Raw genomic sequence first — 13,579 nt, forward strand, 5'->3', positions numbered from 1 at the left:
TCGAGAGTTTCAAGTTCCTTGGTGTCCACATCACTAACACTAACATGGTCCAAACACACCAAGACAGCCGTGAAGAGGGCACGACAACACCTTTCCCCCCTCAGGAGACGGAAACAATTCTGCATGGGTTCCCAGATCCTCAAAAAGTTCTACAGCTGCACCATCTAGGGACTGGTTGCATCACTGTCTGGTATGGCAACTGCTTGGTATCTGACCGTAAGGCGCTACAGAGGGTAGTGTGTATGGCCCAATACATCACTGGGGTCAAGAAAAAAGTGTGCATTTTGTTTTTTTAAATGTTTGCATTTAGCACTAACCTTAAATCCTTATAATGGGCCGATAATGATCAAGATCAATACTATCCCTGCCCTTATGGAGTGGTAGCACAAAAACTACTTTCCACATTTTTTGGAGTATTTCTTGATATGAAAGTTGAATAAAAAATGTATTTTACTGAGCCAGTAATGACGGGCGCTGCATACTTAAGCAAAGACGGGTTCAAATTGTCAGCCCCTTAATGACTTCTTGGGTGTCAATAGCTAATAAGACAACATGAACTTCTGTTTCTGTGAGTTGCCAAAAAGAAAGCCACTGACTACCTTGTCCCACGTCACGTGAGCTTGACTGATCATCCATTGAGGCAACTAGAGGCTGTATGTGGGAAGAATAGTTAACAAGACCAGTATGACCACCATTTCTTTCAAATAGGAAACCAGCTGATATACTGTTAAATGCTGATTAAAAGCATCACAAATCTGAACTTTCAGCAATGATGCAGGAGTCTAAAACTACTTGCTTAGGCAGGGAAATTGAGGAATTACCCTGCTTCAGTGAATTAACGTTTTTCCAGAATTTAGAGGGATCACTAACAGAGTCTGTCATAGAGCTAAGGAAGTAGTTTGCTTTGGCCTGTTTAACCGAGGCAGTGCACTTACTGTATTTCTCTATTGCCTAAATAGCTGCCAATCAGATAATGAGACAGTTTGTCTAGCCTTGGCCTTGGCTTGATTTCTTATCAAGAAGAGGTCTGAAAGTATAGGAGAGGACCATGGGTTAGTTTGGGTTTTGACTCTCAGTCACTTGAAAGGAGCTTGTTTATCAGACAGAGAGGTACAAATGGATGACAAAAATTCAAATCCCAACACAGGGTATGGTATGCAGGTAGTAGAAAAATATGTCTCTTCACAATTATACGAGGGTCAGCGTTTTTCAAATAGTATCTCTCATGCAAGCAATAGGGCAGTGGTTGCTGATATCTTTTGCAAAAACACCACGAGCTAAATACTAATGGGGACGGTTAGACAGGATAATGTCAATCAATGAGGAGCTTGCTAGGTTTTTTACATTAACCCCGAATGGGTTTCATTTTCAGCTGAGCCAATTTGAACTCAATACGGACATTCTTAAACTGATCTGAGGCATGTGTAAGCCAATTAAGATTTAGATCTCCTAACACAACCTGTTCAGATAACAGAAAGGGTTTTAAATAATCAGAAATAATACCAACAGCCCCAGCAATAAATATATGCATATTTTGGCTTATGGACACTTTTATAACTAACATCTCATCTATTTTGGGAACAAATCAAATCCAATTTTTATTTGTCACATTCACCGAATACAACAACCTTACCGTGAAAACTCCGGGTAGCCATTTGATTAATTGTTCAGCAGTTTTATGGCTTGGGTAGGAGCTGTTATGTAGCTTTTTGGAACTAGACTTGGCGCTCCAGTACCACTTGCCGTGCGGTAGCAGAGAGAACAATCTATGACTTGCTGTTGTGTTGTCGGCAAACTTAATGATGGTGTTGGAGTCGGGCTTGGCCATGCAGTTGTGGGTGAACAGGGAGTAAAGGAGGGGACTAAGCAGGCACCCCTGAGGGGCCCACGTGTTGATTATCAGTGTAGCAGATGTGTTGTTGCCTACCCTTACTACCTGCGGGCAACCCATCAGGAAGTCCAAGATCCAGTTTCAGAGGTGTTTAGTCCCAGGGTCCTTAGCTTAGTGATGAGCTTTGAGGGCACTATGGTGTTGAACGCTGAGCTGTAGTCAATGAACAGCATTCTCACGTAGGTTCCGTTTGTCCAGGTAGAGAAGGGTAGTATGAAGTGCAATTGAGATTGCGTTTTTGTGGATCTGTTGGGGCGATATGCAAATTGAAGTTGGTCTAGGTTTTCCGGGACGATGGTGTTGATGTGAGCAATGACCAGCTTTTCAAAGCACTTCATAGCTACTGACGTGACTGCTACCGGGGGAGTATAGTCATTTGGGGAGGTTACCTTGGCATTCCTTAGGAAACAGGGACTATTGTGGTCTGCTTGAAACATGTTGGTAATACAGACTCGGTAAGGGAGTCTGTCAGTTGGTTTGCGCATGCTCTGAGTGCAAGTCCTGGTAATCTGTCTGGATTGTGAATGTTGAGAGCGTGATCAAAGTCGTCTGGAAGAGCTGGTGCTCTCATGCATGCTTCAGTGTTGCTTGCCTCGAAGCGAGCATAAAAGGCATTTAGCCTGTCTGGTAGGCTTGTGTCATTGGGCAGCTTGCGGCTGCATTTCCCTTTGTAAGCCATAATAGTTTGTAAGCCCTGCCACATCCGAAAAGCGTCAGAGTTGGTGTCGTATGATTCAATCTTAGTACTTTATTGTCACTTTGCCTGATTGATGGTTCGTCTGAGGGTATAGCGGGATTTCTTATTAGCGTCCGGATTAGTGTTCCTGTCTTTGAAAGCGACAGCTCTAAAACTTTAGCTTAGTGCAAATGTTGCCTGTAATCCATGGCTTCTGGTTGGGATACAGTGCATTTGGAAAGTATTCAGAACCGTTGACTTTTTCCGCATTTTATTTTTTCCGCAAGTTATAGCCTAAATATAAAATGTATAAAATTATGTTTACCCCATAATGAGAAAGCAAAAAAGTTTTTTTAGAAATTTTTGCAAATGTTTTCAAATATAAAAACAGGTACCTTATTTACGTAAGTATCCAGACTCTGCTATGAGACTCGAAATTGACCTCAGGTGCATCCTGTTTCCATTGATCATCCTTGAGATGTTTCTGCAACTTCATTGGAGTCCACCTGTGGTAAATTCAATTGATTGGACATGATTTGGAAAGGCAATCACCTACCTATATAAGGTCCCACAGTTGATAGTGCATTTCAAAGCAAAAACCAAGCCAGGAGGTTGAAGGAATTGTCTCTAGAGCTCAGAGACAGGATTGTGTCGAGGCACAGATCTGGGGAAGGGTAACAAAATATGTCTGCAGCATTGAAGGTCCCCAAGAACACAGTAGCCTCCATCATTCTTATGTTGAAGAAGTGTGGAACCACCAAGACTCTTCTTAGAGCTGGCTGCCAAGCCAAACTGAGCAATCGGGGGATAAGGGCCTTGGTCAGGGAGGTTCCTCCTATGGAGATGGGAGAACCTTGTAGAAGGACAACCATCTCTGCAGCACTCCGCCAATCAGGCCTTTATGGTAGAGTGGCCAGACGGAAGCCACTCCTCAGTAAAGGCACATGACAGTGCACTTGGAGTTTGTCAACAAACACCAAAAGGACTGTCAGACCATGAGAAACCATATTGAACTTTTTGGCCTGAATGCCAAGTGTCATGTCTGGAGGAAACCTGGCACCATCCCTACAGTGAAGCATGGTTGTGGCATTATCATGCTGTGGGAATGTTTTTCAGCAGCAGGGACTGGGAGACTAGTCAGGATTGAGGGAAAGATGAACGGAGCAAACTACAGAGAGGTTCTTGATGAAAACCTGCTCAGGAACTCAAGACTGAGGTGAAGGTTCACCTTCCAACAGGACAATGACCCTAAGCATACAGCAAAGACAACGCAGGATTGGCTTTAAACAAGTCTCTGAATGTCCTTGAGTGACCCAGCCAGAGCCCGGAACCCGATCGAACACCTCTGGGGTGACCTGAAAATAGCTGTGCAGCGATGCTCCCCATCCAACCTGACAGAACTTAATAGGATCTACAGAGAAGAATGGGAGAAACTCCACAAATACAAGTGTGCCAACCTTGTAGCGTCATACCCAAGAAGACTCAAGGCTGTAATCGCTGCCAAAGGTGCTTCAACAAAGTACTGAGTAAAGCGTCTGAATAATTACGTTAATGTGGTTATTCCATTTTTTCTTTTTTATACATTTGCAAAAATAAAAATAAATTGTTTTTGCTTTGTCATTACGGGGCATTGTGTGTAGATTGATGAGGGAAAAACATTATTTAATCAATTTTAGAATAAGGCTGTAACGTAACAAAATGTGGAAAAAGTCATGGGGTTAGAATGCTTTCCCGAATGCACTGTGTGTACAGTACCAGCAAAATGCTTTCACACACCTATTCATTCAAGGGTTTGTCTTTATTTTTATTAATCCTACATTGTAGAATATTAATGAAGACATCAAAACGAACATATACGGAATCATATAGTAACCAAAAAAGTGTTAAATAAAAAATTATTTTCGTTTCTTCAAAGTAGTCACCCTTTGCCTTGATGACAGCTTTACACACTCTTGGCATTTTCTAAACCAGCTTCACCTGGAATGCTTTTCCAACAGTCTTGAAGGAGTTCCCACATATACTGAGCACTTGTTGGCTGCTTTTCCTTCATTCTGGTAGGGTGATTGTGGAGGCCAGGTCATCCTGATGCATCACTCCACCATCGTCCTTGGTCAAATAGGCCTTACACAGCCTGGAGTGTGTTGGTCATTGTCCTGTTGAAAATGAAATGATGGTCCAACTAAGTGCAAACCAGATGAGATGGTGTATCGCTGCAGAATGCTCTGGTAGCCATGCTGATTAACCTGTTGCGACGACCAAACCCGGATCCGGGATTCTATTTATAGACCTAAGCTCATTACCATAACGCAACGTTAACTATTCATGAAAATCGCAAATGAAATGAAATAAATATGCTATCTCTCAAGCTTAGCCTTTTGTTAACAACACTGTCATCTCAGATTTTCAAAATATGCTTTTCAACCATAGGAAAACAATAATTTGTGTAACAGTAGCTAGCTAGCGTAGCATTTAGCGTTAGCATTAGCGTTAGCATTTAGCAGGCAACTATCACAAAAACAAGTAAAGCCTTCAAATAAAATAACTTACCTTTGAAGAACTTCTGATGTTTTCAATGAGGAGACTCTCAGTTAGATAGCAGATGCTCAGTTTTTCCAAAAAGATTCTTTGTGTATTAGAAATAGCTCCGTTTTGTACATCACATTTGGCTACCAGAAAAAAAAAAAAAAAAAGAAAAAAAAACGAAAATTCAGCCCTCAAAACGCGAACTTTTTTCCAAATTAACTCCATAATATCGACTGAAACATGGCAAACGTGGTTTAGAATCAATCCTCAAGGTGTTTTTCCACATATCTCTTCGATGATATATCCTTCGTGGAAGCCTGGTTTCTCCTTGCTCTCAAATGGAAAAATAATTGCACCTGGCTTTGCGCTCCAATTTCGACGCAGGGACACCAGGCGGACACTTGGAAAATGTAGTCTCTTATGGTCAATCTTCCAATGATATGCCTACAAATACGTCACAATGCTGCAAACACCTTGGGGAAACGACAGAAAGTGTAGGCTCATTCCTTGCGCAATCACAGCCATATAAGGAGACAATGGAAAACAGAGCTTCAGAGATTCTGCTAATTTCCTGGTTGACGTATCATCTTGGTTTCGCCTGTAGAATGAGTTCTGGGGCACTTACAGACAATATCTTTGCAGATTCTGAAACTTCAGAGTGTTTTCTTTCCAAAACGGTCAATAATATGCATAGTCGAGCATCTTTTCGTGACAAAATATTGCGCTTAAAACGGGAACGTTTTTTATCCAAAAATGAAATAGCGCCCCTAGAGATCCAAGAGGTTAAGTGTGCCTAAATAAATCACAGACAGTGTCACCAGCAAAGCACCCCCACACCTCCTCCTCCATACTTCACGTTGGGAACCACACATGCGGAGATAATCCATTTAAATACTCTACGTTTCACAAAGACATGTCGGTTGGACCAAAGATCTCAAATTTTCCACCGGTCTAATGTCCATTGCTCATGTTTCTTGGTCCAAGCAAGTCTCTTCTTATTATTGTTGTTTTTTTGTAGTGGTTTCTTTGCAGCAATTCGACCATGAAGGCCTGATTCACGCAGTCTCCTCTGAACAGTTGATGTTGAGATGTGTCTGTTACTTGAACTCTGTGAAGCATTTATTTGGGCTGCAATTTCTGAGCTTGTAACTCTAATGAACGTGTCCTCTGCAGCAGAGGTAACTCTGGGTCTTTCTTTCCTGTGTCGGTCCTATTGAGAGCCAGTTTCATCATAGCGCTTGATGGTTTTTGCAACTGCACCTTCATGTCTTAAGCTTTCCATAAGTGAGTTCCAAATATCTCTAACAGTCATCCCAGCGTGAGTTGTTTTATGCACGCAATGTCAGAATGCAGTCACTGTTCAACAATATGATTATTACGCAACAGGATAGTTAATCCTGCTAATTATCTATAGGTTGTATTTTCAAGTTGTATTTTCTAACAATAGTTTGAATTGAGGTGTGTTCCGCGTCCTCATTCATTAACATAGAAGTAGCCCATTTCAGCGTTGCAGACAATTTATATTTGAGGCTTTACTGAGCTGGACAAACTTCTCTTTTCAAGGAGAGCCCACACACTTCACTAATATTTGCGCAGATCAAATATGCAGATATTTGCGCTATCTTGTGCGAATTGGAACATTGTTTGGCTGGCGCTCGTTTTGCCTACCTTGTTGTTTTCCTTACAAATAATAACTTTGGACATGTGTGCATTCCTATCAAAGTAAGTTCCTTATTTTCTCTATATTTCGTGTTGTTGTTTCTACTGTAGGTGCATACAGTATGTATGTATGGAGCATAACATATTTACAGTTTTATTCACATGTTTTCAAGTACTGGTGACAAATAATGCATTCCGATAATCGCATAGATTGTGATGGACACCTATGATGTGTGTAAAATACTTTTTTGAGCGTTGAACTGATTATAATGAGCTAATGCTAAGCTATTTGCCAGCTGTGTGGTGCCATGTTTGTTGACATTATACAATGCATTCTGGGTGTCACATAAATGTCTGTCAGACCAAAGATGTTATAATGAGGTGAAGGAATGGTTCACTCATCTTTTGGGTAAGCTTCCGGAAGTGAATGAAGGGAAGTGAATGATCGTAGACGACACACCCCCTTCAACATGGATACTGTAACAGACCAAACTCATCGTCTCCTCTTATCTTTGGTTGATGCAAAAAAACAAGCATGCTGGCGTGCACAAACTACCCATCGTCGGATTACTTTCGATTTCTAGAAAGTGTTTTACTCAATTATTTTGATGAATGGTGAGCTCACCTGTGATGTGATTCATAAAAAATAGTCATTTCTATTAGCTAATTCATATTGTTGTTTCTGTCAGCCAAGAGTTATAAAATATGACCGCTTGGGTTATGTCAATCTTTCCGCAGTTAGCGCTAAGAAAAATGTAGCCCACATTTTCAGGTTTGGATGATTTTGTTATGCTGTAGCTACTTCTGTGAATGTCTGAACATTGCATCCAAAAATAAACTGGTCACATTCTGGACATTAACTTTGTAAGGACTGTGGAAAAAACAGTGTGACCAGCTTAAAATGTTTGTGGCATCAATCGAAACTGGACGTTCTAATCACACCGGTTTGAGTGTACGCTGCAGGGACCACTGTAGAGTGATCACACCCGTTTGTTGGTAAAGTAAGGATGGACTGTCATTTCTCTTTGCTTATTTGAGCTGTTCTTGTCATAATGTGGACTTGGTCTTTTACCAAATAGGGCTATCTTCTGTTTACCACCCCTTATCTTGTCACAACACAACAGATTGGCTTAAACACATTAAGGAAATAAATTCCACAAATGAACTTTTAACAAGGCAAACCTGTTAATCTAAATGGATTCCAGGTGACTACCTCATGAAGCTGGTTGAGAGAATGCCAAGAGTGTGCAAAGCTGTCATCAAGGCAAAGGGTGGCTACTTTGAAGAATCTCAAATATAAATATACATTGATTTGTTTAACACTTTTTTGGTTACTACATGATTCCATACGTGTTATTTCATAGTTTTGATGTCTTCATTATTATTCACTAAATAGCAAAAATTAAGAAAAACCCTCAAATGAGTAGGCATGTCCAGACTTTTGACTGGTACTGTACGTACGGTCACTGTGGGGACGATATTATCAATGTACTTATTGATGAAGCCGGTGACTGATGTGGTATACTCCTCAATGCCATTGGATGAATCCTCGAACATATTCCAGTCTGTGCTAGCAAAACAGTCCTGTATTTTAGCATTCACATCATCTGAACACTTCTGTACTGAGTGAGTCACTGGTACTTCCTGCCTTAGTATTTTGCTTGTAAGCTGGAATCAGGACGATAGAATTATGATCAACTTTGCTAAATGGAGGTTGAGGGAGAGCTTTGTACGCGTCCCTGTGTGTGGAGTAGAGTCTAGAGTTTTTTTCCATCTGGTTGCACATGTGACATATTGGTAGACATGAGGTTCAATGGATTTAAGTTTCCCTGCACAAAAGTCCCCGGCCACTAGGAGCGCCACTGGATTAACATTTTCTTGTTTGCTTATACAGCATCGGTAGGTGGTGGTAAATAGACAGAAAACACTCTTGGTAGGTACTCTACCTCAGGCGAGCAAAACCTGGAGACTTGCTTAATATTAGACATTGCGCACCAGTTGTTATTGAGTAATAGGCACAGACACCTTGTCTTACCGGAGGTAGCTGTTCTGTCTTGCCAATGCATGGAAAACCAAGACAACTGTATATTATCCATGTTGTCGTTCAGCCACGACTCGGTAAAACATAAGATATTAAAGCTATTAATGTCCCTTTGGTAGGATTGTCTTGACCGGAGCTTATCCAGTTTATTCTCCAGTGATTGCACGTTGGCCAATAGTACGGATGGTAGAGGTGGGTTGCCCACTTGCCAACAAATTCTCACATGGCACCCTGATCTGCAGCCTCTGTAGCTCAGTCTCCTCTTCTTACAAATACATTTGACTATATTGCTGGGTTAAAACAACCCAGTGTGTTAGGTTGTGACATCAATTTCGCTTGCATATTTTTGACTTCTCTACCTTCCCACCCCCTCCCACACACAATCAAGATACATAGTTGAATTTCAAATAATTTATTTCTAGTGCCTGCATTTCAGAACATACTGTACATCACGTCAGAGAATGCACAAGAATATTTAACATTTAAGTAGCACATTGAAACAAAGCCCTATTGTTTCAAATGTATTATTTCACAAGATAAGATTTTATAAGACCGGATTCATTATCAGAATTGAATTGTATTATGTCATGAATCAAACAGTCCAAACATCAGACTAAAGCTTCTGTTGAAATTGATGTCCCAAACAAAGAATGCATGCATGCGACACGGTCTGGTATTATTTACATTCACTGACATACTTCGGCTATCTCAGGTGACAGCACACACGCACACCATGCTGTTTTGCCATACAATGGTCTACATTTGGGTCCAGTTAAAACATTGTTACACAGAACAAGTGTAAAATATTATATTTGAAGTTCACTCTACTAAAAGACATGGTATGTGGCACGTTTCCATTACTTAAAAACTGTATTTCATTCATAAAGGACTTTTCACAACCCCCAAAATGTAACAGTTGTATTTAAATAATTTGTTGTGATAGAAGGAAAGTGTACCAGAACGTGCTTCAGCAGTTGAACTAAAGGCAAACGAGCCACATACAGTACTGTAGGCAAAAAGCAGTCACAAGTGCATAATTAAAAAAAAAAAGCTTATCAATTGAATAGAGCTATAAATAGTGCCTTAAGTGCATATTAGCATTGGAATGAGACACTCATGGCTCATCCATCCATTAATCTATTAATTCACACAAACATTAGCCGGAAGGCTGTGCTTCCCCCTGTCGCTTCTACATACACGAGCAGATACATATCCACTATTGTTCAGTGGAAAAAAGACATGCTCGCAACAGTCTAACTGCAGGGGATTCTGTTCCTGGCAGCTGATACACCACGGTCTGTAGCAATTCAAATGCTGTGGCACAGTGGGAAAGTTGATATCAAACACATAATAGGACTTGAAGCACACATCCAGTGCCCCAAGCAGTGTCTGGGGTTCATAGGTTAATTTACACAACACTAACCACGTTTCCAGCCAACCATTTTATGCGGATGAAATACCTGACATGAAAAAAAAATCACGACTGGGCTGATGGAAACATGAAATGCTGGTGAAATTTCATAAATGTCTACAGACAATTTGTTCGTTCAATATTGTTGGATCTTTTAGTGTTGTGAAAATTAATTAAGCGAGAAAGGGTGGTGGAAACTCCTTTATGCGCAAATATTGATATACAGTAATAACCATCATATTGAAGTAAACTTGGAGTCACATGATGGATGATATGTTGTGTGGTCCTCCCACTACAACTCGGGAAAAGCATGCAGTTTTAGGCTACAGATTAAATAAATTATTATGAACAGGGTGGTGAAAGTGCAAATCAAATCAAAGTTTGTCACATGCTAACCAATAGTGCAAAAAAAGGTATTAGGTGAACAATAGGTAGGTAAAGAAATAAAACAACAGTAAAAAGACAGGCTATATACAGTAGTGAGGCGATAAAAGTAGCGAGACTACATACAGACACCGGTTAGTCAGGCTGATTGGGGTAGTATGTACATGTAGATATGGTGACTATGCATATATGATGAACAGAGAGTAGCAGTAGCAGTGGCATTAAAGAGGGGTTGGCAGGTGGTGGGTGGGACACAAATGCAGATAGCCCGGTTAGCCAATGTGCGGGAGCACTGGTTGGTCGGCCCAATTGAGGTAGTATGTAGATGAATGTTTAGTTAAAGTGACTATGCATATATGATAAACAAAGAGTAGCCGCAGCGTAAAAAGAGGGGTTGGGGGGGATGCAAATAGTCCAGATAGCCAATGCAAATAGTCCGCGTAGCCATTTGATTACCTGTTCAGGAGTCTTATGGGTTGGGGGTAAAAACTGTTGAGAAGCCTTTTTGTCCTAGACTTGGCACTCCGGTACCTCTTGCCATGCGGTAGTAGAGAGAACAGTCTATGACTGGGGTGGCTGGGGTCTTTGACAATTTTAAGGGCCTTCGTCTGACACTGCCTGGTGTAGAGGTCCTGGATGGACCACTATTGTGTTGTCTGCAAACTTAATGTGACAAGGTGATGAACTTGATGCTCCTTTCCAATAAATATTGAGGGTCTAATTCTGGTGACATGATGATTGATGCTTGGCTGCCGTTTGACAAATACAAATATCACTCATCCACAATAATCTCATAATGTAGATAACCTACCACCACTGACATATTTGGCAATTTATCAATTCATTGGGACAATATTGTCCACCTTCTTTTATAAGAGACGTATGGGACTAGAAATCTTGATATGTGACAAAACAGATAATTCATCTGAAGGCTACGTGCATAGCACTTTTTTATAACAAGCACTTTTTTTTTTAACAAATCCTTAATTTTTTCCATTGTTCTTACCCAAACTGGGTTCAGCACCTGTTAAACTGTGTAATATCCCCCCCAAAAAACTGAATGATGATTTGCAAGGGATATGTATTATCACCTGGGAGTTTGCTGAAAAACTGTAGGTTTTTAGGGCTGGGATAATAAACTTCCTGCCAAGTAAAAATTACTGATGGCAAATTCGGACGGGACTAAAGTTATGCATGTGGTGATTTGCGCTTGTGTTCATAATTATATTACCTGAGCTCCCCCATTAAAACTTATCCTGTCCGAATAGGGCTTAAGCCTCTATAATACAGAGAAAACTACAGTACAACATTAACAATGTCTACGCTATATTTCTGATCAATTTGATGTTATTGTAATGGACAAATGTGCTTTTTCAAAAACAAGGACATTTCTAAGTGACCCAAAACTTTTGAACGGTAGTGTATATTTAAAAAAACGCTGAAATTATTAACATAAGTTAATTAACATAAGTATTCAGACGCTTTACTCAGTACTTTGTTGAAGCCCCTTTGGCAGAAATTACAGCCTTGAGTCTTCTTGGGTATGATGCTACAAGTTTGGCACCTGTATTTGGGGAGTTTCTCCCATTCTTCTCTGCTGATCCTCTCAAGCTCTGTCAGGTTCATGGGGATTGTCGCTGCACAGCTATTTTCAGGTCTTTCCAGAGATGTTCGATCGGGTACAAGTCCAGGCTCTGGCTGGGCCACTCAAGGACATTTAGAGACTTGTCCCGAAGCCACTCCTGCATTGTCTTGGCAGTGTGCTTAGGGTTGTTGTTCTGTTGTAAGGTGAACCTTCGCCCCAGTCTGAGGCCCTCAGTCCTCTGGAGCAGGTTTTCATCAAGGATCTCTCTGTACTTTGCTCCGTTCATCCTTCCTCTCGATCATGACTAGTCTTCCAGTCCCTGATGTTGAAAAACATCCCCACAGCATGATGCTACCACCACCACCAAAATGCTTTTCCGTAAGGATGGTGCCAGGTTTCCTCCAGATGTGACACTTGATATTCAGGCCTAACATCTTGGTTTCATCAGACCAGTGAATCTTGTTTCTCAAGGTCTGGGAGTCTTTAGGTGCCTTTTGGCAAACTCCAAGCGGGTTGTTAAGTGCCTATTACCGAGGTGTGGCTTCCGTCTGGCCACTCTACCATAAAGGCCTGATCGGTGGGGTGAAGCAGAGATAGTTGTCCTTCTGGAAGGTTCTCATATCTCCACAGAGGAACTCTGGAGCTCTGTCAGAGTGACCATTGGGTTCTTGGTCACCTCCACGACCAAGGCCCTTCTCCCCCGATTGCTCAGTTTGGCCGGGTGGCCATCTCTAGGAAGAGTCTTGGTGGTTCCAAACTTCTTCCATTTAAGAATGATGGAGGCCACTGTGTTCTTGGGGACTTTCAATGCTGCATAATTCTTTTGTTGCCTTTCCACAGATCTGACACAATCCTGTCTTGGAGCTCTACGGACAATTCCTTCAACCTCATGACTTGGTTTTTGCTCTAACTTGCACTGTGAACTGTGGGACCTTATATAGACAGGTGTGTGCCTTTCCAAATCTAGTCCAATCAATTTAATTTACCACAGGTGGACTCCAATGACATTGTCGAAACATCAAAGATTATCAATGGAAACAGGATGAACCTGAGCTCAATTTCAAGTCTCATAGCAAAGGGTCTGATGTAAATAATTTATGTAAATAAGGCATTTCTGTTTCTTAATTTTTTATACATTTGCAAAAATTTCAAAAAATCTGTATTCGGTTTGTCATTATAGGGTATTGTGTAGATTGATGAGGAAACAAATATTTAATACATTTTAGTAGCTGTAATGTAACACAATGTGGAAAAAGACAAGGGGTCTGAATGTTTATTCATGTACCACAACTCTTCCTTTATTGACAGTATGTAGCTGACTCTATATACAAATCACCAATAACTCTGTGGTTTGCAGTTAGTTTATCATTATATTCATGAAGCTATTCCTATTGGCTATTCCCATCCTA

At 40.9% G+C, this 13,579-nt stretch overlaps 1 protein-coding gene across 3 annotated transcripts in view; it reads left to right on the forward strand.

The window, feature by feature from the left end:
- Window positions 1–13,579, forward strand: part of LOC139420819 (BTB/POZ domain-containing protein KCTD16-like) — a 93,298-nt gene that overhangs the window by 28,795 nt on the left and 50,924 nt on the right. Inside the window, exon 2 of one of the 3 annotated variants that reach the window (XM_071171126.1) lies at window positions 9,795–9,812. The exons of 1 other annotated variant lie outside the window; for it this stretch is intronic. In XM_071171126.1, coding sequence (XP_071027227.1) covers window positions 9,795–9,812 — 18 coding nt within the window. Of the gene's footprint in view, window positions 1–1,964; window positions 1,994–9,794; window positions 9,813–13,579 lie in introns of all 3 variants that reach the window. One more of the 3 variants, XM_071171125.1, reaches the window with a different exon arrangement.

The sequence above is a fragment of the Oncorhynchus clarkii genome, chromosome 12 (assembly GCF_045791955.1).
Source record: "Oncorhynchus clarkii lewisi isolate Uvic-CL-2024 chromosome 12, UVic_Ocla_1.0, whole genome shotgun sequence".
Lineage (NCBI taxonomy): Eukaryota > Metazoa > Chordata > Actinopteri > Salmoniformes > Salmonidae > Oncorhynchus > Oncorhynchus clarkii.